Source organism: Mrakia frigida (genome assembly GCF_051309035.1).
Source record: "Mrakia frigida strain ATCC 22029 unplaced genomic scaffold BDY24scaffold_7, whole genome shotgun sequence".
NCBI lineage: Eukaryota > Fungi > Basidiomycota > Tremellomycetes > Cystofilobasidiales > Mrakiaceae > Mrakia > Mrakia frigida.
This window is the reverse complement of record NW_027481274.1, coordinates 198,289-222,898: the sequence shown is the minus strand read 5'-3', so window position 1 is coordinate 222,898 and position 24,610 is coordinate 198,289. Positions and strand designations below refer to the sequence as shown.

The window sequence follows — 24,610 nt, the reverse complement described above, 5'->3', positions numbered from 1 at the left end:
AGACCTCCAAGTCCCCTTAGACTCTCCATCTACTTATACTCTATCCCTGGAAATCTCCCTTCTCGAATGCCGACGACGTCTTCCTCCTCCTCCTCCTCCTCCTCCTCCTCTCCTTCTTCCTTCTCCAACTCCGGTGGTCGCCTCCCTGCTCATCGTTCCAAGAGCATCTCCCATCCTCCTGCGCCTCCTGCTATACACTACCAAACCTCCAACTCTCCTTCCCCCTTCCCTCACTCCTCCTCGCATCCGCTGAAACACTCGTCGACGGTTCCGACTTCCCAGTCGAGCAACAACCTGCGAACCAACGTTCTTCGTTCAAGAACCGTTCTGGACGCTCCTTCTTCTCGCTCGGGATTCATAGATTCGGGTACAGGGAAGGAGGTGGAAGCGAAGGTGGTCCTGCTGGGCACTCAGTCGGTGGGGAAGACGACATTCATTCATCGGTACACGAAACGAGAATGGATGGGCAGCTCGAATCCCACCATCTCAGCCAACATATCGACCAGGAAGAACTATGTCAACGGAGTCAAGGTCAAGTTACAGGTGAGTAAAATGTTCGCCTCGAAGGAATCTTCGCTCTACTAGGCGGAAGGGTCTCTCGGTTGAGCTCAAGATCGAAGACACACGAGGAGCTCAAGTCGAGCCGACGCTTCCTCGTAACCAAACGCTGACTTTCTTCTACCCTCCTTCTTCCTCGCAGATCTGGGACACAGCAGGAGGAGAGAGGTTCCGAGGCATGGTGAGTTTCTTAGACCAACACTCGCTTGAACTGGGAGAAGAGCGACAACCGATGGAAGCGAAAGGGCGAACTTGAGCTGACGCTTCCCTTTGTACTCTCCCTCCAGGCTGAACTCTACTAGTGAGCTGGCGGATCCATCCTTTCTGTCCCTCTTTGAGTTTCAGTGATCTGACAGGCTCCTTCCTACTCTTTATCTCCTTGCAAAAAGTCGACATGCGAACGGTGAGCTCCTGTCTTCTTCGCGTCTCCCCTTTCTTCTCTCTCCTCTCTTCTCCCCTGTGCATCGATCTCGGTCTGACTCGTCTCCACGTACTGACTCGTCTTCTCTGCTACACTTGGTCCGTCAGTCGCTATCCTTCTTTGTAAGCTTACCTTCTTCACCTTGATCTGGACCGCTCTCTCTGATCTTTGACTGCTTCGCTCTCCCTCTGCCAGACGACATCACCAACCGCCAGACGTTTCACGACCTCAAAGACTGGATCAAGGAGCTCAAGGACAAAACTCAAACGGATACCATCATCCACGTCGTAGGCTCCAAGAGCGACCTGAGACCGACAGCTGGAGAGGAGGCAGTCGAGTTCGTCCTTTCTCTTTCACGCGTTTTTCGTTCTCGACGCGCCTCGGTTTCCTTCGTCGCCCGATAAACTAATCTTCTCTTGAATTTTGCTGAATTAGTCTCGCCTACGCTCGTCGTCACCTCCGATCTTGGCTCTATCCTGAACCTCCTTCACCAATCCCATCCCAACCCTCCTCCGCTCCTCTCATTCGACCAACCGTTCCCTCTCCAGCATCCTCTCGCTTCGGTTTCAGCGTCTCGTCTCGACCTCAAGCCTTGGCTCCGACCACCACTCCTCCCGCTCCAGTCACACCTTCTCGAGAAGAGTTCCCAACCTTTTCTCGGCGTCAAACCGGGAGTCGGGAGCGACCTCAGTCCGGAGACTGGGCTGGAGGTCTTTCCGTGGAGAACGAGAGGCCGACTCATGAGAGGAGAGGCTCTCGAAGGAAGAGTGAGGAGTGGGGAAGGACGACGACGTCGGACGGGTTGGACGGGGCTGAAGTTGCCGGAGGAGGAGCGCTGGAACGACGGAGGACGATGTTTGCCAGGGACGAGAGGGAGGGAGATCAGTGGGGTGGTGTTCAGGTCGAGGACGGGGAAGACGGTATTCGGATCTGGGAGTGCTCGGCGCTGAAGAATCAAGGTGAGTCTGTTGGAGACGAACGAAAGGAGAAGTCGACGCGACGCTGACCTTCGTTTCTCTCCTCTGCCCCTTCGTTTCTCAGGGATCGACGACGTCTTCAACTTCATCACTCATCAGCTCATCCTTCGAGGAGATCGGATCCAGAAGGAGAAGGAGAGGAGGGATCGAGAGAGCGTCAACTTGACTCCCGATTCTGACCCTTCGCCGAAGAAGAGTACTTCGAAGAGCGCTTCGGACTGCTGCTCGGTCTAGATCCTCTCGTCACCCTTGAAACCACATGCACTTCCCTCCTTCCCCCAATTCTTTTTTGGCCACCAAATCTCCTCTACCTCCGCTCCTCCTCACGCGTCACGACCCTCACAACCGACCTCCCTCTCCCCTCCCCTCCCCGCCTTACCTTTATCCCTCATCCCTTCGTACTTTCCCTCCTCTCTAACCAGTCTTCCTTATCTCTTGCGCTACCAACACTGTATCCATCACCCTCTCTCGTCGTCTTCCATTTTCTTTACGTCTCATCGCTCCTTCGCGTTATTTTTCGTTTGCTGCTCCTGCTCCTCCTCGCTCTACCTACTCCTTTTCGCCTCTCTCCTTTCACGGACACACACGACACGACCTTTCATGCCCCTATACCCACTCGCTTGCTTCTTTATGTTTTTCTCTCTACTTCGTTCGACGAACGACACCTCCGTTTCTCTTGCATACCCTCCTCGACTCTTTCTCTCTCTTCCTTTATCTCCAGATTACTGTATACCGCCTCATTCTTTCTTTAGTGCTACCTCTTTGGCTACACCAACTCGCTTAGAATTCGGATCACTCGGTCTCGGATCGTCGCGTCGCGAGTCGACCAGAAGGGCGTCTCCTGGTCGAGAGAGAACAAGACCGTTCAAGTGAAAGGGCTCCCATCGAGCCCTCAGAGACCACGCTCAGAAGGACGTAAAGAATCGTGACCCTTCTTCTTCAGTTTTCGAACAATTTGAGTCCGAAATCAACCAAGCGTTTGGACGCTCGATTTCGTTCGTGCCTCTCAACGTCGACCTCGCCCCTCCTTCTCTCCCTCCTCGATGGCGTCTCTCTCCTTCTCGCCCGCTCCCATTCCTTCGGGCCAACTCAGCGAATGGCAGTCGTCGGGTCGAACGCTCTCCCATGTTGTGAATCCTGGCGGAATGGCAGAAATCGGAGCGTTTGCGACTCAAAAGGTCAGCTCTCGTCTTCTCCTCCCTCGCCTCTCTCGAGACTGACCCCACGTTTTCCGGCTTTTGCAGCCCAACCCGAGTGGATCGTTAGCTCCTACTACCAAGGGAACTTTCCACGCCGAGCGAGCTGTCTTCTTCGGACGATGGGACGCTTTCCCAAGTCATCTCGTTCCAGTGAGCTCCTCCTTCCTCCTCCTCCCTCCCTTCTCCTCTTCTCAAGGTGGTCCGACTCGAAGCTGATCCTGTATATCTCTTCACATAGTTCTACACTCAAACGTATACTCTCTTCGATACTCTTCAGAAGATTGCTGATCAAGCTGAGGAGGATCGTCGTCAACACTCTGAAGGTCGAAGTCCTCAAGGTCAACGAGAGTTAGCCCTTCCTTCCCTCCCTTTCCTCTCGTTCTTAGCACTTCCTCCGACAACTCCAAGCTCACGACGCGTATCTCCTTGCTTGTACAGACTCCCAACTCCCTCTCAGATCAACTTCTACTCCCGAATTGCCTCCCTCTACATCGACAACCTCCGTCAACACCTCGCTTCCCTCCCTTCCTCAGACGACAACTCTTCTTCTCAAGAGGAATCTGAATGGGCAGCTATCACACAGATTTTCCATCTCACCAAGATCCTCTACATCCCCGAGGACGGAAAGGGAGAAGGAGTCGTCGGAGAGGAGCTGCTGGACTGGTTGAACAGGGTCGACTTGGGACCTACGACGGAGGAAGGAGCTGAGATCCTGGGAGGGAGTCGGCCGTGGGAGCACGAGAAGTTTTGGGAGTACCTTGTCCGGTGAGTCTGACAGCTGCTCTATCTTCCGATGACTTTCACCCCTTGAAGCCTTGAGTTCGGAAGGAAGGGGAGGCCGAAGAGCTGCAGCAGAACGAAGGAAACTCGAGCTGACCTCCTTTCGTCCCTTCTCTCCTCCCTCTCAGCTCCCTTCTTCGAGGTTTCCTCGCCTCAGCAGCTCAACTCGTCCTTACTCTCTCCTCTCACCCATCTCCAACGCTCTCTCGACTCGCACCACGCCTCTCCTCCCTCCTCGAAGCCTACCCTCGATCTTCCTCCTCCTCCTACTCAACCGAACGCTCCTTCCTCAACGCCCACTCAGCCTGGAGATCCCAACTTCGTACCCTCACGCGAACTCTCAACACTACCGGCTGGTCTCGCGAAGGGTCCTGGACCAATGGAGACGACGGCGACGCCGAGGAGGAAGGAGAGGAGCTCGAGTCTCGAGTGAAGGAGCTCCTGGAAGTCCTCGAAGGAAAGGAGCAACGAGTCCTCGAGGAGAGTGCTGACTGGGAAGAAGCCCTGGGAGCCTGGGGGATCTGGGTTCGACCCTCTCTCAAGCGAGACGACCTTCCGGAAACAACCTCCCACATCCTCTCCTCCCTCCCGTCCCCGCCAGAAGGCTACCTCCCCGAGGAGCTCATCCTCCAAGCTCTCTGTTCGAGCGATCTCACCAAGGCCATCACCCTCTCCAACACCTCCGTCTCGTCCATCTGGCTTGCCACGCATCTCACGGACCTGCTGGAGAAGGTTGGGGTGCTGGAGGAGAAGCTGGAGGAGAGGGAGAGGACGTTGAGGGATCATTTCGTGTTGGAGTACGCGGAGCATTTGGGGAGCGATAGAGGATTGTGGAGGATTGCGAGTGCTTATTTGGGGACCTGTGGGGAGGAGGGAAGGAGGAGGATTGGGGTGTTGCTGGAGAGGGTTGCGTTGGAGATGGAGGGACCGGCGAAGAAGGACGAGGTCGACGAGGAGAAGGTGGATGAGGTTTTCAAGATGTGAGTCCGCCTTGTTCAAAGATCTTCGAGGAACGTGTCGCTGACAAGTATATGTGGGTTCTGTTCATTAGGATGCAATCGTACGGTCTCGAAGAGGAGTCGAGGACGTTGCTGAGAGTGAGTTCGAGCCCGTCTGCGTTGTCGAAGACGCGTCGAAGCTGACTGCTCCTTGTTGATTCGTGACCTTTCTCAGATGGCTGGAGAGCAGATGATTCGTCGGAGGAACTACGGGGTCGCTGTTGCCTACTGCGTTCGAGCAGCAGACGGTCGTCGGCTGGGAGTCATCGCTGAGAAGGTCCTCGATGAATACGTTCGAAAAGGTTCGCTCTCTTCCCTCCGTCGAACCATCTATCCCATCCTTTCCTTTCAACTGACCTTTCGGTCTTGTTTTTCTTCTCTTTGACGCTTTGCAGGTCCCGCCGAATTCATCAACCACGTCAACTCCATCCCTCCCTCCCTCTTCTCCCCCGACTCCCCTCACTTCATCGCCGGCCCTTCCTCTCAGCACCACCCCTCTCATGACGAGCACCCTTTCTCGCATCACCAAGAAGCCTCCCTCTCCAACCCTACCTTCTCCGTCCTCGCCAGCAAGCTCAGCTTCCTCCCGATGTACCGAGACTTCCTCGAGGCGTACGGAGTCGGAGAGAAGAGGAAGGCTGCCGAATTGCTGGTGAAGATGCTCGTCAACGGAGTCGCACCGATGGGTTTCTGGGCTGTTCTGCTCATCGATTCGGTTCCTCTGCTCGAGGGTGAGTCCTCCGTTCCTTTCGTTGTCGCGTCTCCGTCTCGCAGATTCTCTTCTCGTCGACGCCTCGTCAATCTGACGCGTCCCTCCCTTCTCTTTCCCCTTTCCTTTTCATTTTCCTTTTCCTTCCTTGCTCTCCTCAGACCCCGAGATCCTCATCCCCTCCTCGGACGCCTACGAACTCCTCCGTCACCTCGAAGAAGTGGTCTCCGCCTCGTCCCACTCCCCGTCCGATTATCTCACTCATCTCGTCAATCTCCAAGCCTCCAAACGACAACCCAGCCGACCTAAACCTCGTCCAAGACTTTCGAATGGATCCGGACCGAGTGGGGTCTCAGAGGAGGAGCGGAAACGAGAGGAGGAGAGAGAGCAGGGCTGGAATTCGGCATTGAAGGGGTTGGAGGTTGTGCGGTTGGCGTTGGCTAGATATCTTGCTAGGGAGGTGTTGGGTTGATCTTGATAATGCCTGCATGTAGTGTACTGTAGCTAAAACGGGTTCGTGAGAAGTCATAAGATCATAGCTCTCCCTCCGAAGTCAACAGCTCTGCCTCCTTCCTCCCGTCGCTTCCTCCCCGACCTTCAACCCTGGAACCCCTTCCCACCGTGCATCCTTTTCCCGCCCTTGACCCTCTCCAGAACTCCTCCGTCCTCAGCTCCCGAACCAAGGTACTCGGGAAGAATCTCCTCGGCAGGAGTAAGAACCTCAGCCTCCGTTTTGGCTTTGGGAGGAGGAGCGGACGATGGAACGGCAGGAGGAGGGAAGGCAGCTAGGACTTTGGCGAAGGAGACGTGGGTGGTGGAAGGGAGAGGATCAGCTACGATGTTGTTGGAGCGAAGTTGATTGACCTGCGGGGGAAAAGAGGAAAGGAAGGGAGGGAACGAGACGCGTCAGTTCGAACCAACGACGAGCAAAACAGACAAAGTGTGAGTAGCACGGAATGGTGACTTTACCTGAGATCGAGTGACCGTGAAGAGGTTCTCGGGAAGTCGCTCCAGGACGAGACCTTGCAGAAGTCCGACCTGGTAGGGCAAGGACAGGATCGGACGCGACTTCTCGGCGTACTTGAGAGTCAGCTGCATGAGTTCCTTGTAGGTGTAGACTATTGAAGAGTGCAGACCGGATGGAATCAGCGCCTGAATTGAGCCTCAGTTTGGCGACGGGAGAGAGAGACGAGAACAAAGAATGAGACGCGAACGAACCTGTAGGACCTCCAGCTTCACAAATTTTTCCATCGACCATAGCAGCGACCTCAGGATCCGAGGAGCTCCGAGAGATGATTTCGATGGCTTTGGCGAGGTCTCCGGCGTAGACCTAGATTGAGGTCAGTCGACGCGACAAAGCGAAACGTGAGCAGAGAAGAGTGTACGAACAGGTTGGAAGAGAGAGGTTCCTCCTCCGAAGACGGGAAGGAAAGGAAGGTACTTCGCCAGGTTGGCGAACCTCTGGAGAACCAAACCCGTCGAGGAAAAGTCAGGAGTGCTCAAGGAACGACGACGCGAAGGAGAGTGAGGGTGAGAGACAAACTGTGAAGAACCCGTCGCCAGGGCCGAACACGAGCGAAGGTCGGATAATCGTAGCCTTAGGACTAAATTCCAGAACAGCTTGCTCTCCCAGTCCCTTCGTTCTCCAGCTGTAAGACGCAAACAGAATGCGCGTCAGTCGTCGAAGGGGAGGGATCGGAAAGACGAGAAGATGAACGAACTAGTCGATGGGCGAAGTAGGATCAGCACCGATAGCTGAGATGTGGATGAGCTTTGCTCCAGCTTTCTCACTTGCTTGGGCGACCTGTTGGAAGAAAAGGAACGAGAGTGAGCGGTGGTACGAGGAGGGAAGTGCGAGGGAGGAACGAGGTCTGACGTTTTGAGCTCCTTTCCACTGGACGGAATCGAAGAGCGCTGGGGATCCATGCATGATGCTGTTGAGGGAAATGAGGAGAGAAGCATCGAGTCAGTGCGATGCTGTGAGCTCTTGGACTAGGAGAGAGAGAACGAGACACGAGTCTGCGAACTAGGATCGAGCTCAACATCCTCTCCTTCCCTCCCATGTCTCCTTTGACCCTCTCCTCCCACTGATCGGCATCGATTCCTCGCAGCTTGATCTTACTCGGACATCCTAGCAGGCAAATATACGAGCTGATAACTCACCCAACAAGATTTACGACGGTAGAGGCTCCCTTGAGAAGCTCGTCGAGTCCCTCTCCCTTCGAGATGTCGACGTTCGCTTTCGCTGGGAGGATCTGGTTCCCGAGATGCGAGAGTTTCGAGTGAAGCTTCTCCGGGTTCCGAGAAGCGAGGAGGACGGTGTTGCGAGAAGAGGAAGCTACGAGCGTTTTGGCGATGTAGGAGGCTGAAGTGAAGAGGCGGGCGAGAAGGAGGAGTCAGAAGCAGGAGAGGGAAGGACGTTGAGCTCGATCTTCTGCTCACCGAGGAATCCTGCTCCGATGATGACGGTCTTGTTCTTCGCAGGGATAGCAGAAAAGGAAGATGGCGGTAGAGATGACATTGCTTGAAAGGACAAGAGCTTGAGAGGGTGAGGGTTTGAGGTGAGCTCGATCGTTTCCCTCTTGCTTGTCGCTTTCTTGCTCATCGGCAGAGATCATGTGAATCTTCTGAAAAAAAATCCAACAGAGCAAAACGAATGCCAAATCTAAAGAACCTTCTTCTTCAGATCCTCCGGCTTCCCCCAAACCCAGCGAGACACGTCCGAGACGAGACGAGCGAGGAGATTCGAAGACCTCCTCTCTCGGACGCGTCGTCGCTCCTCTCCGAGGTTCTTGATGAGAGAACTCTCGATCAGGCTCTGTTGAGGAAATTAGGACGATTCAGTTTGGGTCGAAGAGAAATGAGCGAGACGAGGAAAATGGGGACAAACACTGTAGTAACCAAGCCCGAACCAACCTCGTTCCTGCCTGAACGGTTCCAGCTGAAGATCTTCGAGTAGACCATCGTTGAACTGTTGAGCGTTGAGCATTGGAGCCCACTTGTTCAGGTCCCAGCTGAAGGGAGCGGTGGGATCTGAGAAGCGAAATGGGAAAGGGAGGAAGAGCCGTCAGGTCGGTTTCGACGAAAGGATTCACGAAAGCGAAGGGCCCGAAGCTCACATCGAGCTCGGATCCAGTTCGTATGATCCAGAGTGTAGTCTAGAGCTTCTGTGGAAGTTGCTGGAGCTCTCAGTGTCGAGTCGTGGGAGAAAAAGGAGGAGATCCACTGGGCGAGACGCGTCGAGGGAGACAAGTCAGTTTCGTCCATCGGCTCTTCGTGGGATCAGAAAGAGAACAAGCTCACATGTGAAGCAATTTCAGCAGTATAGGGGCATCCCAGAAGAGCAGCGAAACCACTGAGAGAGGAAGAGATGCAAGGTCAGAGTTCAAACTCACCACGCGAAAGAAAAGTACAAGTTGCAATTGAGGCACTCACTTCGTCGCTATATCTCTTTGCTCGTATGCACCGATGGGAATGAGTCCCTTGTAGACCTCTGGTGCTGGATCCGACCATCTAGGAGGAGCTGGAGGGGAGGACAGAGACCAGTACGCTCGAGTTGGGTTCGTCGTCGGGATCTTTTTCGCCGGCACAGGCTCGATTCCGAGCTGTATCCTCCTTCCAAGAGCTGAAAAGAGGATTAATAGTCAGCTCTGAATACATGAAGCAAGGGGAGACGAGAAGACGAACGAATGAAGTCGAAGGAGGACTTGAATCCAGTTCCCAAAAGAATCGCGTCGGCTTCGATCGTTGATCCGTTGCTGAGAACGAGACCGTTTCCGTCCTCGCTGATCCCAACAGGGTAGACCTTCGGAATGCACTTGATCTCTGAGAGAGTCGAAGTCAGAGAGTTGGAGTCAGAACGCGTCGCTTCTCGTTCAAGAAAGGGAAGAGAGACGACTCACTTCCAGCGTGGACGAGGAAATGGAATGAGTTCTCTCCCAGAGAAGACCGACCTCCTCCAGACTCGGGGCCACGCCAGATAGGAGGATGAGGATCGTGTCGGTAAAGAGGAGATTCGGGAGTGACTTTGAGAGCAGCAGACTGACGGATACATGGCAGGAACTCGAGTCAGCTCGCGTTTCGACTCGAAGAATCCCGGCTGGGTTGAACTCACGCGTCCTTTGTCTCCCTTCTCGAGGAATCGATGAAGCCACCAAGCTCCGAAAGGCGTCTTGTGAATGAGGAACCTGGACGAGGAAAGCAAAGATCGTCAGAGGACGCTCAAAAGCAGAGGACGCGCCGAGACGGATTCAAGCTTACTCGATGATCGTGCTCGTCTTCTGATCCGGATACAGAGTAGAGATGATACGAGACTTGATGATGTTGTCTCCTCGTTGACTCGGACCGGCGAAGTTCTTGGCCTGAACTCGAATAAGACAGAGGGAAAGCAGTCAGCAACGTCGTCGGGCTCTGAAGAAAAAGGACAAAGAAGACTCGCCTCCTTGTAGACGATCGTCACCTCCTTACCCAGCGAAGCGTATCGAGCTGCCAGATCTATTGAACTCTTACCCATTCCAACGACGACGACGCGACTCTTCTCCTTCGGCAGAGCGAGGATCTGTGAATCGAGCTCAGAATGAACCTGCGAAGAGTGGACGAGTATCCCTTTGAATCCAGACGAAGGAGTGACGTTTTCGGGGAAGCTTGGATTGCTGTGAGGCTGAGTGAGAACAGGATAGAAGAGGGAGCGTCAGCCGTGAGTCTTTGAACGGGGAGAGAAAGCGAGCGACGCACTCCTTGAGCAAGAATGACTTTGTCCCAAGCCTCCTCGGTGACTTCCAAAGTAGTGACATCTTGAGTCCGAACGATCCATCCGTAGGTCTTCCCTTCAGGACGATCGAGGTAAACAACTTTGCGTCCGAAACTAAACGAAGGTTGGGGATTCAGCTGAGTCGCACACAGAACGCGACGAGAAGCGCGCGCCTCAACGTACCGAACAGGCAGTCGACCTTCGACGAACTAGAAACGAGATGAAATATCAGGTGTCAGAGGTGTGGGAGAACAAGAAACAGAGTGGCTGAAGCCGTTCGACGACGAGCAGCGGTAACGAGTTTGAGGAGAATCGAAGCTCACCTTCTTGTAAAAGTCCTCCAGATATTCCGTAACAGTCTCAGCCTTGATCCTTCCTTCCGTTTTGTCTAGGTCAACCTGTTCAGAGGGAACCGAGTCAGCTTTGGAGGTTTGAGGGGGAAAGGAAGACGACGCGTTTCGACGTTGCAGAACGAAAGAAAGGAGAACAGAAACGAACCTTTGGCATCTCCAAGGCAGAGAGCTCGAAGTTCCCATGTCCAGAGTTCGCTATGAAAGTTGGAGATGAGCAGAAGATGGAACGGGAAGAGGGACGGACGCGGTCAGTCTCGAAGACGTCGTTCATTTCTCTCTCCTTTGCAGCCCAATCCTCAAAGAACGGACACAAACTCACTCTAGCAGTAGAAGAAAGGCAGAAAAAGTTGAAAGCAAGAGCAAACGAGATTGTCAGCCATCGTCCTCCCCCTCCATCACATCCTCCCCTCCCCTCAGGCCTCTCGAACCCAAACACTTGAAGCTCACCGTCAGACTCGGATAGGCTGCACCCCATGGTCCTGAAGCCCAAACTCCTCCCACCCTATCAGCAACAGTAACGATCTCCAGGTTCGAGTATCCATCGTCGAGGAGAGTTTTGGCGGCTTTGGAAAGGAGACGAACGGAGAGGTCAACAACGGAGCTCGGAGGGAGGAGAGAATCGAACGAAAGCGAGACGCACTGATCAAACTTGTCACTCCGCTTCCGATGATCAAAATGCGAGCTTTGAAGTCTAAGTCTGACATAGTTGATGATGGTTTGAGGTCGAAAAAAATAGCGGGAGGAGAACTGCTCTGTCAGCTTGAAGAGGAGAGGGATGGTGAGGAATGGCGAGGGTCGGAGACGAGCGGGAAGACGAGGATATCCCGCCAGATCATCCTCGTTTTCACCGTTTCTTGATGAGCGCCCGAAATCCTGACTTCGCGAAGAAGTCTAATAGACAAGACTGAGCATGCTAGATGAAGAGAAAGGGTCGTTACGGTCCTCGGAAGATATTCTAGATGGTTTGAGAGGTGCAGGGGAGGAAAATGCAAACCTGGGCCGTCCCAGGAATATACGGAAGCTATAAACAGTCTGAGTGAACGAGAAACCATAAAGTTATAGAAAATACAAGATGAAAAGAACCTCCGAGAAGTCTACAAAAGATGTGAGCGACAAATTAAAAAATGGAACGCGTCAACGACTCGAAGAACGAACGGTCGTGCTGTCTCCGTCCCCCTTGGAGATCGATCCCCTCCTCTCCTCTTCCAGCCTACTAGCAACTTGAACCAATCCTTCTCCTTCCACTCTATCCACTCCTGAGATCGCTCCCACGTCTCGTCCTCTCTCGCCCTCCTCAACCGACGAAGGGCTCCCCTCCTCGTCTCCTGCGGCGCGTGCCTCCCTCTTCCGACGACGATTGGCTCGAGGGTTGAGGATACAGGCAAGGATGAGAATCAGACCATCCAGGAGGACGATTCCGATGTAGTTGGCCTGTGGACGAGGTTGAAAGGACAGGCGTGAGAGACCAGCTCGTGCGAGTCGGAGAGAGGTCGTTTGATGAAAGGAAAGGACTCACACCAGCCACAATGTCGAAGTCTTTCTTGAAAATCAAGCTGAGAGTACAGAAGACTCCGCCAGACATGTCCATCTGTGAGCAGAAACGAACGGGAAGAAGATTCAGCTTGACGAAAGACGACGCAAGGAGGAAAGAGACGCGGCGACTCACAAACATGAAGATCAGACTGAGCCCCACGACCTCCTTGAACTTCCAGATTTCGTAGTACTGAGGGCTGAAGACGGCAATTGACAAAAGTCAGCTTGGAGTGTAGAGAAGAGAGCAAGGCAAGGACGAACAGGAGAGCTCCGCAGAGGAGAACCGCAGAGAGGATCCCGAAGAAGAGCAGAGGAGCTGTGGTTCCGTTATCGACTCCAGCCTAGAAGAGAAACCAATGTAAATGACGGTCAGATGGTCCTATACCGACCGAGCGAGAAGGAGGGTCAGTTTTGCTCACCCTGACAGCGTAGACGAGTCCAGTTTCCATTCCCGCGAAGACGACGAGGTAGACGACGAGAACGATGGTCGCCTTGAGTTTGCTGAGATTCGGAGGGCCGTAGTAGAGGCACTGGAACGAGGTAAGAAGTTGGGCGTGAGCGGAAAAAAGTTCTTTGGGAGGGAAGGACAGGGACGAAAGAGAGACCAGGAGAGAGAAGAGCAACGAACCTGGACCCAACAGAACGCACTTAGAAACCCGAAGAGTTGAGGCTGTACGATAATGGGTATGTTGATGGATTGAGCGATAGCGTACGCTCCCAAGAAGATGGAAGCGAAGGACCAGATGAACCTGCGAGAGGAAGAGAGCGAAAGAAGGGTTTGGTGAGCTCGAGCTCTCGTTTCGGCTTCCTTCTTTCTCCATACGTACATCAGCCAGGGAGAGAGTCCAACGACGTTCTTACGCCGGTAGTTCATGACGATTTGAGGTATGATTTGGATACACCATAGGATGGTACCTGCCGTAGGGGAAGAGAAAGGTGAGAGGGAAGAAAAGGGGGGAGAAGGAAGGAAAAAGAGGTGAGCTTCGACCTCGACTTGATCGACGTCCGTCGAACGCTCAGTCTCGAAGCGATAAGACTCACCTATGGTACCCATGACGTTCTCTACCGTCGCATTCTCACGGCCCATGTTTCGATCTGTCTTGAGCTCTCTTTTCGCTTGTGGTGGTTGAGAGAGAAAGGAAGGAAGGGGGCACGACCGTGAATAGAAAGCCGCCACGCTTCTTGACGCCAAGAAATTTAGAATATAATCGTTCGAAAAGAGAGAGAGTACCGAACCGAAGTGTCCCGAAGAGAGAAGGGAAGAGGAGGCCGCTGAGGGAGTAGATGAAGAGAGAGAGAGATAGGCGAAGAGGGGCTGATAGACGCGAAGAAATGTAAACGAATGAGAAAACAGAGAGAGAGAGAGAAGCAAAGCTAAGAGCGTCTACAACATCTAGTGGCGAATGACGTAGAAGAGGCACTGCGAGAGGAGCGGGTAAAAAAAGGAAGTGGTTGGCAGGACGCGTCGAGACGAGACGAGGAGAGCGACGCGACTCACTCTGAGAAATCGGATCGCAGAGAGTCCGAACTGGAAGCAATGAGAGAAGAGAAATCAGGGCGTCGTCTCAGTGAAGAGCTACGAACCAACCAACTACGAGAAGGACTCATACCGTCGACCAAAGGATGAACTGAAAGTAGATGTTCTGCTTCTCCTTCAGCGCCCTGTCGCTCTGCCCACCCGCGTACGTTACACAATCCAGCAACGCAAGCTCGTTCTGTTCTACTGGAGGATCAGCTAGAAGGTCCTTCATAGCGGCGTCGACGCAGTCCAAGAGAAGGAGAGGTGTTCGATCCAATGCGACATCATTTCAGTCAGCTCTCTCTCGTACTTCGGGTCAATAAACCAGCCTCCTCAGTTTCATCTCGAGGCCAGTTCAGATGGAGCCCGTGTTGAGTCCTTTCGAGAACGAATTTGAGACTTGAGGTCTTTCGAGAATGGAAGTTGGAAGTTGGGGAGAGGAAGGAGGCGTCCAAAAAGGACAAAGCTCAACTTCTCCCTTTCGTTCTTTCCCTCCCAACCACTTCCATCCCCAAGAAAAACCTTCACATCTTCACCTACCACCACTCCTACTCCTTAACTTCAATCAACAACAATGGCTTGCGAGTAAGTTCTTCTTCTCCCACTCCTTCTCCTCCGCTCCTTCGAGCTCATCTCTCCCGTCCCTTCCCTCTTCCTCTCTCTCGTAGATGCTCTACCACCCCCGGCGCTAAGTGCCAGGTTCGTCTCGTTCACTTCCACCTCTCCTCTATCAGTCCTCGCTGATCATGTATGCTTCGCGAAAACAGTGCGCTCCCGGAACCTGCATCTGCGGACCCAAGGTCGCTTCTGCTGCTGGATGCGTCTGCACTCCCTCCGTTAACGTGAGCCCTTCTTCTCTCCTTCTCGTCTTTTACAGACCTCGGCTGACTCTTCCTTCGTCGTGTGTGATTGTTGGCAGCCCGCTGGATGCTCCTGCTCGAGCGGATTGACTTGCACGTACGTTCCGTTTTCCGAGCTCGTCCCTTCCTAAGAAAGAGCTCACTCCCTCGACCTTCCGAAATCCAATCTCCCTCGAACCTCCCGCTGACCTTCCAGTTTCCTGTTTTGGTTTGTGGTTGTTGCAGCTGCCCTGAAGGAACCTGTGCCTGTGCCAACTGTGCTGGGAAGAAGGACGAGGAGAAGAAGGCCTCAGCTTGTTCTTGCGAGGATGGGTGCTCGGTGAGTCTCGCTCTCTTTCCCGTCTCTTCTTCTTCTTTCTTCCTCCCATCCCTCGTCCTCTCCTCGCTCTCCTCTCCTCTCCCATCCCATCTCTTCTTCCTTTCTTCTCCTTGCTCGAACCGCATCGAACGCTGACTCTCCTCCCTCCCTTCCCTCGCCTTCGTTCGTTCGAAAACACAGTGCCCTCCCGGCGAGTGCAAGTGCTCTTCCTGCCCTTCCTCTTCCAAGAAGACCGAGGAGAAGCGAACCGCTGCCTGCGCGTGTGGAGAGACGTGTGGATGTCCTCCCGGGGAGTGTGCTTGCTAGAGGTGATGAGCGAGCGAGCGAGAGAGAGAGTGAGAGTGAGAGTGAGAGGAGAGGAGCTGATGCGTGAGGAAGACCAGCGTCGATGATTGTTTTGCTTCTTTTTTGCTTTGTTTCGGAGTTGGGTGAGGAGGAAGCAGTTGAGGTCGGTGTTTTCTATGATGAATTTCCTTTGTTTTCGTGAATGTTCTTTTTTGGGGGGTGAAAGATGAGAAAGAGAGCGAGAGAGAGAGAGACGCGCGCGTCCGACCTTTGACGACTTTCGTCGTGTCTTGGAGATGTGCTCGACTTCGGAGCCTCGTTCGACTCTTCTCTTGTATACTATAACAAAAAAGCTGCCGAGACGAGATCGAATAAGACGGGGGGCTTCTTTATCGAGCTGGAACTGAGAGCAGAGGAAGGAAGACGAAGACGAGCGACGAACGCGTCTCGTTTCGTTTCGTCTCGATTCTTTCTCTCGCCGATGCTCCCTTTTCCCCCCTTTCTCAACTCATCAGGGATGGTTTACAGGTCGTTACAAAAGTCATCAAACCGCGAACCAAAGAAAACAAAAAAAGCCTCCAACCAACGCAACGCAAACGTATCTACACAAAGTCCCCCCAAACCCAACCCCTCCCTCAACCCCTAGTCTATCGCCCACCCCCCCTCCTCCAAAGATCCTCCTCCATCTCAATCTTCTTCCTCTCCCGTTCATCATGCTCCCTGATCTCGGCTTTGACCTTCTGCTTCTCCTCGTCCCAGAAGTAGTTCTCCTTGTTCAACAAGCTTTGCTGCTTGACGAGTTGCCGTTGGTGGTGCTGCCAGGGAGAGACGTCTTGACCGGCGAGGTAACCTTCGGCGGCGGCCCATTCGGAGGCGGTCCATTGGGGGGGCTGGGAGTGGGTGGGTGGGGGTGGGTGATTGGGTGAGGGAGAGGGGGAGGGAGGAGAGGGGAGGGAGGGAGAGTCAGCGTTGGGAGATGGGGAGGGAGGGACTGGGTTAAGGGAGGCATACGGGTGTGTTTCGCTCGCTGTTTTCATCGAGAAAGAAGGAGCGAGGAGAAGAAGAGAAGAAAGGAAGGGAGACAGACGCGAGTCAGCAATGGAGGTTTCGTCGAGCTTCACGCGACTCTCTTTGAGAACAGAAAGGAAGACGGCAGACACGTACTACATCACTCCTCCAGGCATCCTAGCTGTTGAGCATCACAATTCCAAACCAAACCAAAGCGAGTCAGACACGAAGGACGAAGGTTCGGATGGAGCGAGAGAGGAGAGGAGGGAAAGAGAAAGAACGAACGATGGATGATAGGGTTGTGCGAGTAGTTGACGACGAGTTCCTTCTCCTTCTCTCTGATCCAGGCTCCGATGGTTCGAGGGTCGGTGAGTTCTCTGGGAGGAACGCAAGGTGAAGAAGAAGGAGGGAGGTTAGCGAGAGAGAGAGGGAGGGGAGAGGAGATGGCGAGGCGAGGCGAGGGGTTGGCTGGGTTCTGTAGAGTTTCGGCGAAAGATGTAGTAGAGATGCTCGAGAGATAATCGGAGGAGAAGCTTCCGAAGAAGAAGAAATCCTCTGAGAAATCCCAGCAGAACCTAGGAAGAAGCGAGTCTCGCGAGCTTCGGACCTGACCTCCTCGTCCCTCCTCCCTCCCTCCCTCCCTCCCTCCTCTCGTTCGATTCTCTACGGAAATTGTACTGACCTAGCATCCTCAAACTCTGCTCTTATCTCTGCTGCTCTTCTTGTCCACTCGATCTTCCTTCTGAACAGGGTCGCTTTCGCTTCCATGACGGCTCGTTTGAACAGTCTGGACGGAGGAGGAGAAGAGCGGAAGGGTCAGCTTCGATTGAAGGAACGTTCGGACGAGGGAGAAGATTGCTTACGATTTGACGTATATCTGAAGATGGAGCGAGTAACGAGACGATCAAGAAGAAGAAGAAGAAGAAGAGAGTCAGGAAGGAGGGAACAGAGGATGAAGCGGAGGTCAAGGAGGGGAGAGGAGGGAGGAGGGAGAAGGAGACCCCTTCCTTTGAACGAGTTCCCTCCCAGCAAAGAGAAGCGTATATGCACGTACCTTGTGAGCGTGAGAGTAGAAGGCTTCCGACATGGTGAGAACTTTTTCCCCTTTGGATGCCAAAGAGAAGGGGGTCGACGTTGAGAGAGAGAGAGAGAAGCAGGGCGGGGTAGAGAGAGGGCCGACCACGACTTCGTTTCGCTCCCATCTCACTCGCTCCTTCCTTCCCAACCAACCACCATCCCGTTCTACAAATTTTCATCAAGAATGAGACGAGCCTACGCTACAGCCGTTTCTTCTTCTTCTTCTTCTTCTTCCTCTTCTACACCCAAACCTCCTCGTCCACCTGCTCTCTCTCCCTTCTCTCGTTCTCCACCATCTCCAGCTCGCGCCCCTCCTCCTCCTCCTCCCCCGCCGTCCCCTCCTTTTACAGCCTCGTTATCGAGGACATCCAGACCTTCTCTGGGTCAGTTTTTCACGTCGAACGCGATCTTGGAGGGGAAGAGTATAGGACGGAAGCAGATTGGAGCGAAGGGAAGCTCGAGGAGGGAAGCAAGGGAGGTCAAGGAGGAGAAGGAGCAGGGAAGCGGTCGTCGTCCATCTCATCATCCCCACAACGAGTCAACCACCCTCAACGCCGACCTCTCAAGCTCGTCTCTACACCCTACATCGTCGACTAGGAGGAGAGCATCCGCTTCACTCTCTACCGAATCTTCGCTTTCGCTCTCGTCGTCGTCGTCGTCGTCGAACTCGTCTTCCTCCGGTTGCTCCCTCTCCGCCCTCCCAACTCTCCCATCGTTCCTTCTCCCTTTCCTCCCTCCTCTCACGACCCCTCCGACGACCTCCCTCTCCTCTCCTCCTCCTCCACCAGCCGTCGCCTACCTTCCTCCTCCTCCTCCTCACTCCCAAGTTAAACTCCTCTCGGACCTGTCCGCCCTCCTCCCTCTCGCAAACTGGAAACACCACGCTCTCATCTCCAAAGCGTACCACTCGCTCAACTCCAACATGCTCAACCCGAGAATCCACAGACAGGTCGCTCTTCAACTCTCAAGAGCTCCGAGAGGAAGGGAAGCGAGGAACAGGTTGCTCAAAGCAGTAGAGAGGTTGAAGGAGGAGAGGATCGACCCGCCCAAATCCGTTCAGGTCAAGCTCATCCAGCTCAGTATCGGACTCGGAGCCGTCAGGGATGGATCGTCGTCCTCGTCGTCGTCGGAGAACAAGATCCAATCAGAAGTAGAAGCCTGGAACCTCCTCTTCGGAGACATCGCTCCCTTCGAGGACCCTACCACCACCATGGACGCGTGGAATCGTCGTCTCTCCATCAAGGATCACTCTCCCTCCTCGGCGACCCTCCGTCCTCCTTCCTACCAAGCCATCAACGAGATGCTTCGCTCGCCGAACCTCAACTCAACCTCCTTCCAATCCATCCTCGCCTTCTCCCCTGCTCCTCGTCGCCATCTCGGTCCCATCCTCGCTCTCCACTCGAGGAGCTACACGCTCGTTTCCAACCTGCCCGAGATCCTCCAGGACCCGAGAGCAGGGGATCTGAACACGGAGGCGTTGAATCAGATCATGCATACGTTTGCGATGGATGAGAAGCTGGATTTGACGGTTGCGCTCGAGGCGTATGCGGCGTTTAGTGAGTGAGAACGACGTTGAGCTTCCTTCGATTCGAACCAAGAGCTGACTTCGTCGTTGCTTTACGTTTGCTTGTTGTTTGCGTTACAGGGAGACACGCAGCTGGATACCACTGGAGACGAGTCTACATCGAGAGAGCTGCGCACGGATTGTACCAGAACTAGTTCGTCTCCTCTCCTCTGTCGTCGCTCTCTTCAGCTCTTCCCCGAGAGGCTCTCTCTCTCTCACTCACTCTCCTTCTCGCTCAACCACCGCGCTAAACTCCTTCCTCTCTATCGTTTCCTCAGTGAGGACCCAACCGTCTCCTTCGCCAACCCGATCCTCGACTCGCTCGGCTACAACTTCCCTCCCGGCCTCGCTCCCAACCGTCAAACCTACACCATGTGCCTCCGAGCGTGCATCCTCCGAGGAAACCTCAACCTCGCTCTCGTCGTCTTCAAGGACATGCTCAACCCGAACGGAATGAGGTTCGTCTCGTCTCGAAGCTCTTCTGCCTCTCGTTTTCGACGCGTCTGACTTCTTCTTTTTCGTTTTTCGTTCGTTTCGTCTCCTTTTGACCAGTCTTCGAATCCCCGGTTCCGCTCCCGGTCCTTCCCACGGTCCTCCTACCCTCCTCGAAACCTTCCTCCCAGGTCTGATCGACTACACCGCCTTCTTTGTCGGTTTCTTCCAACATGGCGAAACCGAAGGCCTCGACAACGACCAACGCTTCTCCTACGACGAGTCCCGGGGCTTGCTCCTCCCTCCTCAGGAAGGGGGTGGGAAGGAGGACAGTGCGACGAGGATGTGGAGGAAGCACGTCCGGGACGAGACGAGTCGGATCTGGGAGGTGAGCATGGGGTTCGAGGAGACGGCTCCGTTGCAGGATCCGTACGCGCCAGAGTACACGGGCGAGTTTACGGGGAGGAAGCAGTTTGCGGTGAATCTGGCGACGGAGAACAAGAGGTGGAGTCTGAAGACGTTGGTGATTGTGTTTCGGAGTTTTTTGAACTTGCAGCCGAACGGAGGTGAGAGTCGCATCGTTTCTCTCTCTGCTTCGTCTCCGTTCTCTCTTCCCTCCTCCCTCTCGACCTTCAAAAAACTGATCCTTCCTTCATCTACCTTCTCACCCACCCACCCCCAAGAAATCCTCCTCCCGAACCCGCTCCCCTCCTACCTCCCTCCCTCCCCACCTCGGTTCCTCCCCTCCTCCTCCCTCGCCCCTCACCCGCGTCGAATCTACTGGATCCTCCGCGCGTTCGCCGTCACGTCCAACTACAACCCTCACGTTCTTCGTTCCGCGTGGGACGTGATGGAAGCCAAGTTTGGGCCTGGGAACGAGGAAGGCTGGGTCGGGTGGAGGGTAGGGAAGGAGACGGTCGATTTGATGAACGCGGTGGGGAGAGGGGAGGGGATTAGGGTTAGTGGACCGAAGTGGAATGGTGGAGTGGAAGGCGGGAGGAGAGGGGAGAGCGACGAGGAGAGGAGGAGGGAGGGGATGGAAGGGGAGGGAACGGAGGAGAGGACGGGTTGAGTTCGAGTTGAGTTTTTCGTTTGAGGTTTCGTTGTACATAGAGTTTCGGTTTCGCTTCGTTTGTACTCAAATACGGTTTCGTTCGCCGAACGATTCTCAGACGAAAACCATCTAAGATAAGTCTAGTACCGAGGCAATCCGATCCTCCCTCCCTTCGCACACCACTCGCCCAGTTCGGGAGTGACCTTGATCTGGCACGCTAGCCGACTGGTAGGTTTGGGCATCATGGCGTTGATGAGCATGCTGGAAAAAAAGAAGGGCAAGGGCGGGTGAAAAAAAAAGGAGGGAGATCAGTGAACGGAAGGGAAGGGACGAGACGCAGAACGCGTCGAAGATTGAAATGAGAGAGAAAGAAAGAAAGAGAGAGAGAGAAAGAGAGAGAGAGAGAGAGAGAGAGAGAGAGAGAAAGGACTCACTCCTCTTCCTCGTCGGTGATGGCAGGGACGGGGGGTGGGTAGGGTTCTGGAGCGATGAAGCAGTGACAGGTTGCGCACTGGTTGGTTGGAAGGGAAGGGAAGAAGGTCAGATTTCGAAGAGGTGTTGGGGAACGAAGGATGACACGAGAAAAAACTGACTTCGAGGACTCCACCGCAGATGCCCTGGACGAAAGAGAGGTCAGATAGGAATGTTCAAAGTCAGAGATATTCAGATCGAACGGGAACGAAACGAAAACGAAAACGACGCGTCCGAACTCACCTCCATCGCCCCCAACTCCAACCTCTTCCCCAACTCCATCACCGTCTCCCCCACCACCGCCTCCGTCCTCACCTCCTCCCCTTCCCACGTCGTAAACACAATCTCTACCGGTCCTTGCTGCGTCTTCATCTCCTCCTTCTCTTCCTCGTCCAGCAGCTCGTCGACGACCTGAGGCGGCGGCGGAGGAGCTCCCGAAGCAGCTACCCAGAACACCTTCATCTCCTCCTTGGTCATTCCGTTCTTGCCTCGCCAGAAGGGGAGGAGGTCGCGGGGGATGAGAGGGTAGTTGGAGTCTGGTTCGGCGAAGAGGGAGGAGAGGAGGAGAGGCGCGTGTTCAGGTCGGAGGTTTCCGAGGAGGTGGGAGGAGGGGAAGAGGAGGGCGTTGGCGGCGAATCTGAAGTGAGTGAAGGAGTAGAGAGTCAGAGTCTGCGAGGTAGGTGAGTTGAAAAGAAGTAGAGGGCGTGATAATCAACGGCGTTCGACAACGAGAGTCGAACGGAGACGCGTCGTGTCTCGTTTCCGACTTCCCAAACTCCTCCTCCTCCTTCATCTGCTGGTGATCTCTCTCCTGAGAAGATCTGCGCTCATATCGAGAACTGAGACTTAAGAAAAACTCACTTGTGTCCTCCCAAATGCGACACCTCCCAAATCCTGACCTTCTCCCTCGGGATCCCCTGCCTCTCCACCTCCTCCCTCAACCGATCCACCAACGCTCCTCCCACGTCCCCACACCGACAATCCCTACTCCCATGCGCACAAACGTAGATATCCCATCCTTCCTCCAACTCCGCCTCCCTGTTCCCTTTAACGACGAGCTCCTCCAGCTCGTCCTCCTTCACGGGCAGTTGTCCGTTCGAAGTGAGCTCTCCTTCCCAGTGCTTCTTCCCAGGAACGAACCATTTCGCTCTCAGCGGACGACGACTCGGGTCTGCTTCTGTCCAGGGTTCGTTTCCGATCCCGTCCCAGGCGTAGAGGACGCGCAGGGAGGGCGAGAGAGGGTCCAGGAGGAGAGGAGGGAGGGAGGAATGAAGGAGAGAAGGGATTTTGGACGGCCAGGTTGGAGGTGGCGATGGAAGATGGACGATGAGATGTGAGGAGGTTGGAGGGGCTGTACAGGGGAGTTTGTGAGGAGTGTAAGGGGTGAGAGAGGGAAGGGGGACCGTGGGAGGAGGGCGGACGTGAAGGAAGAAGGAGGAGAGGGAAGCTCGCATCGAGTTGGAGATTGTTGAAGAGCTTTGAAAGCTCCGAGAGTTCTATTAGAAGGCGATCGTATAGAGGTCAAGGGAGGTGGAAAGGAGCTCTATGGTTGCGGTGAGGGAAGCGAGAAGGGGAAGGAAAAGGAGGGAAGCGAGGACTGTCGACGTCGGAGGGGAAAGGAAGGAAGGAAAGTTGAGCTCGCACTTTCGAGTCGTCGAGAATCGGGAGCGAATCGGAGTCGATCCTTTTTAACCTTTTTCTGCAAGGACCTGAAAGGTGCAGAGCGAGGAATCCTACGCATCAAGGTCCAATACGCTTCCTTTCCGAAGAGGTGTCGCGAAGTTCCGAGCGAGGTAACTTAGCGATCCAAAAAAAAGGACGACGCGTCTCGTCGAATTCGAGCTTCCCTCCTCTCTCTCCTGCGTCCTTCTACTACAAGTTCACAGGCTGATACGTAGATCTATACTAACCTAAATAAACGAAGTCACTCTCTCGTTCGACTCCCCACCCAACCTCTCCACCTTCCTCTCCTTCTCGTGCGGACTGTTCCTCAACTCCTTCTCAAACCCACTCAGGTCGACCATGTCCCTCCTGCTCGTCCTCGCCCACACCTTGTTCCAATCCAGGTTCGTCAACCACTTGTTGGCGTAGATCGACTTCTGCGAGAACCCGAACTTGGGGACGTAACTCCTCTCGTGCATCGACAGGCAGGCGAGAGGGTAGACCTTGTACGACTCCTTCGGAACCTCCTCCTCCGACCTCTTGGACGACGACGACGACGACTCGAACTCGGACGAAGGGACTCCTCTCTTGGCCGTCCTAGGATCGACGAGGGAATCGGGATCGGTGGTAGTGTGCTCCCAACCTTCGATCTGGGGTGTAGGAGGGAGGTGGTCGGCGTCAACTCCAGGGGTGATGGGACGAGGAGCCGGGAGGCGACGAGGAGTGAGTTCGTAGCGAGGTCCGGGTTGCATTCTCCAAGGGAAGATGGCCGAGCCTGCTCCGTACGAGACCTTGATGGCGATTCGGTTGTGGTCGCCGTTGACCTGCTGGACGAGCCAGACCCAGCCGGGTCCGGTCATGTTTTCGACGGTCGAATAGAACTCGGCTTCGAAAGCGGCCAGGCCTCGATCCGTAGGGTTCTTTTTGACGAAGGAGGATTCGAGGTAGGCTTCGATGGGTCCGTTCCAGGTTTTACTGTCGGTGGTCTGTTTGGATTTCAAAGAGAACGATCGTCAGTTTCGAGACGCGAGAGGGAGGAAGTGTCGTAGAGACTCACGAGACCGTCGAGGAAGAGAGAGTTGTTGAGGGCTTGACTGGCGTAGCTGAAGATGAGGGAGGCAGCAGGATCGTCGGAAGCCTTCTTGATGGTTTGGAGGACCGTGAGATGATCGTATTCGGTTCCTGAAGGGAGGAAGAGGAGGGGAGGGAAGGAGGAGAGACGAGGTGAGCTCAACGTTCGCAAGCTGCTGCCCTCCGACAGCAAGATAAGGGATTCTCACCAAGGGTAACATCATTCAGACGATCCAGAAGTCCCTGCTGGTAGTCGACAGCCAGAACCTAGAAGGAAAGAATCAAAGGAGATGGGAGTCAGAACGAGGAAGGAAGGAAGCCTCGAGAGGCAGAGACGACAGCGACGTTTCTCGGGACAGATATCAAAGAAAACAAAGTCGAGAGCGACAGCGACTTCTAGAATAGGATGAGATAGACAAGAGAGCTCGTGTAGAGCGGGCAAGATCGCAGCATCTCCAGAGAGACGAGGAGAGGGAAAGCTCAAATCTCGACCTCGTCCGGTCGCTCTTCTTCCCCTCCCTCTCTGCCCTTCCTCCGTCTCATCATTTCTAGCCTCGTTGGTCCAGCTGGAGGTCGCCAAGTACCCAACAGCGACGGTTGTCTCGTGCCATGACGGAATCCTCGCGACGACGAAGGCGAAAGACGAGTTTCGGAAGGGAATCGAAAAAGAAGGAGGAGCTCACCTTGAGGGAAGTCGGTCCAAGGAACCCTGGGATCCCCTTGTTGAGATCCAGGTTGGGATAAGGTCGAAGCTTGTGCACCGATCTCCGAGATCCGACGATGGAGGTGGTTGCTGACCGAGATGTAGAGGAGGGGAGGGTTCGAAGGAGGGAGCTCATGGTGAAGGAGGGGAGGGAAGGGAGGAAGATTGAGCTCGGAAGAGGAGGGCGAAGGCGTGGGAGTCCTAGAGTTGGAAGATGCGAGCGAGAGAGTCGAGGTGACCCTGGAGAGAGAGAAGAGAGTGGAGAGCAAGTTTCTGTCCCTAAAAGGGTTTTGGGAGGGAGTGAGTT

The 24,610-nt window shown here is 54.5% G+C and overlaps 10 protein-coding genes across 10 annotated transcripts; 4 read left to right on the top strand and 6 right to left on the bottom strand.

Annotated features, from left to right (window-relative positions):
• Positions 1-66: 66 nt before the first annotated feature.
• On the top strand, positions 67-1,383 carry BDY24DRAFT_338086 (Rab family GTPase; the record flags this gene model as incomplete). Its single annotated transcript, XM_076637311.1, has 3 exons — positions 67-543; positions 701-743; positions 1,175-1,383. 3 exons carry the CDS (start codon positions 67-69, stop codon positions 1,381-1,383), a joined length of 729 nt encoding a protein of 242 aa, XP_076498760.1.
• A 1,510-nt stretch (positions 1,384-2,893) lies between these two features.
• On the top strand, positions 2,894-6,511 carry NUP85 (Nup85p). Its single transcript, XM_076636866.1, has 9 exons — positions 2,894-3,134; positions 3,201-3,305; positions 3,394-3,503; positions 3,594-3,920; positions 4,064-4,915; positions 4,987-5,032; positions 5,109-5,235; positions 5,329-5,664; positions 5,804-6,511. The coding sequence occupies exons 1-9, from the start codon at positions 3,000-3,002 to the stop codon at positions 6,112-6,114; spliced, it is 2,349 nt and encodes a 782-aa protein (XP_076498759.1). The 5' UTR covers positions 2,894-2,999; the 3' UTR covers positions 6,115-6,511.
• Positions 6,096-8,196, bottom strand: BDY24DRAFT_264749 (complex I NDUFA9 subunit family protein). The gene is made up of 9 exons (XM_076636867.1): positions 8,085-8,196; positions 7,806-8,007; positions 7,519-7,576; positions 7,364-7,446; positions 7,186-7,291; positions 7,032-7,103; positions 6,861-6,972; positions 6,612-6,760; positions 6,096-6,506 (listed from the first exon to the last, which is right to left on the bottom strand). Exons 1-9 carry the CDS (start codon positions 8,161-8,163, stop codon positions 6,240-6,242), a joined length of 1,128 nt encoding a protein of 375 aa, XP_076498758.1. The 5' UTR covers positions 8,164-8,196; the 3' UTR covers positions 6,096-6,239.
• A 111-nt stretch (positions 8,197-8,307) lies between these two features.
• On the bottom strand, positions 8,308-11,449 carry BDY24DRAFT_413183 (uncharacterized protein; the record flags this gene model as incomplete). The annotated part of the gene is made up of 17 exons (XM_076643152.1): positions 8,308-8,460; positions 8,533-8,675; positions 8,762-8,867; positions 8,946-8,997; positions 9,078-9,267; positions 9,330-9,467; positions 9,545-9,683; positions 9,757-9,829; positions 9,903-10,003; positions 10,102-10,302; positions 10,377-10,506; positions 10,576-10,601; positions 10,716-10,780; positions 10,891-10,940; positions 11,055-11,065; positions 11,193-11,308; positions 11,386-11,449. The coding sequence occupies 17 exons, from the start codon at positions 11,447-11,449 to the stop codon at positions 8,308-8,310; spliced, it is 1,758 nt and encodes a 585-aa protein (XP_076498757.1).
• A 168-nt stretch (positions 11,450-11,617) lies between these two features.
• Positions 11,618-13,401, bottom strand: ILT1 (Ilt1p). The gene is made up of 8 exons (XM_076639374.1): positions 13,320-13,401; positions 13,106-13,193; positions 12,907-13,027; positions 12,698-12,808; positions 12,540-12,619; positions 12,412-12,475; positions 12,262-12,333; positions 11,618-12,176 (listed from the first exon to the last, which is right to left on the bottom strand). Exons 1-8 carry the CDS (start codon positions 13,363-13,365, stop codon positions 11,880-11,882), a joined length of 879 nt encoding a protein of 292 aa, XP_076498756.1. The 5' UTR covers positions 13,366-13,401; the 3' UTR covers positions 11,618-11,879.
• An 874-nt stretch (positions 13,402-14,275) lies between these two features.
• On the top strand, positions 14,276-15,465 carry BDY24DRAFT_381631 (uncharacterized protein). The gene is made up of 6 exons (XM_076639373.1): positions 14,276-14,382; positions 14,466-14,496; positions 14,565-14,639; positions 14,717-14,754; positions 14,883-14,976; positions 15,157-15,465. Exons 1-6 carry the CDS (start codon positions 14,372-14,374, stop codon positions 15,280-15,282), a joined length of 375 nt encoding a protein of 124 aa, XP_076498755.1. The 5' UTR covers positions 14,276-14,371; the 3' UTR covers positions 15,283-15,465.
• A 471-nt stretch (positions 15,466-15,936) lies between these two features.
• BDY24DRAFT_433610 (uncharacterized protein) lies at positions 15,937-17,424 on the bottom strand (the record flags this gene model as incomplete). The annotated part of the gene is made up of 7 exons (XM_076644120.1): positions 17,324-17,424; positions 17,133-17,146; positions 16,952-17,056; positions 16,555-16,646; positions 16,426-16,450; positions 16,273-16,288; positions 15,937-16,151 (listed from the first exon to the last, which is right to left on the bottom strand). Coding segments are annotated over exons 1-7 (498 nt in total), but the record flags the coding sequence as incomplete, so codon positions are not given.
• Positions 17,425-17,530: 106 nt separating this feature from the next.
• Positions 17,531-20,414, top strand: BDY24DRAFT_413178 (uncharacterized protein; the record flags this gene model as incomplete). Its single annotated transcript, XM_076643151.1, has 5 exons — positions 17,531-18,902; positions 18,992-19,064; positions 19,189-19,368; positions 19,463-19,908; positions 20,026-20,414. The coding sequence occupies 5 exons, from the start codon at positions 17,531-17,533 to the stop codon at positions 20,412-20,414; spliced, it is 2,460 nt and encodes an 819-aa protein (XP_076498753.1).
• Positions 20,415-20,475: 61 nt separating this feature from the next.
• Positions 20,476-22,600, bottom strand: BDY24DRAFT_264620 (Sucrase/ferredoxin-like-domain-containing protein). The gene is made up of 5 exons (XM_076636864.1): positions 21,729-22,600; positions 21,111-21,504; positions 20,990-21,013; positions 20,831-20,907; positions 20,476-20,657 (listed from the first exon to the last, which is right to left on the bottom strand). Exons 1-5 carry the CDS (start codon positions 22,319-22,321, stop codon positions 20,537-20,539), a joined length of 1,209 nt encoding a protein of 402 aa, XP_076498752.1. The 5' UTR covers positions 22,322-22,600; the 3' UTR covers positions 20,476-20,536.
• Positions 22,472-24,608, bottom strand: BDY24DRAFT_381625 (uncharacterized protein). Its single transcript, XM_076639372.1, has 4 exons — positions 24,284-24,608; positions 23,810-23,867; positions 23,587-23,711; positions 22,472-23,515 (listed from the first exon to the last, which is right to left on the bottom strand). Exons 1-4 carry the CDS (start codon positions 24,437-24,439, stop codon positions 22,778-22,780), a joined length of 1,077 nt encoding a protein of 358 aa, XP_076498751.1. The 5' UTR covers positions 24,440-24,608; the 3' UTR covers positions 22,472-22,777.
• Positions 24,609-24,610: the final 2 nt, after the last annotated feature.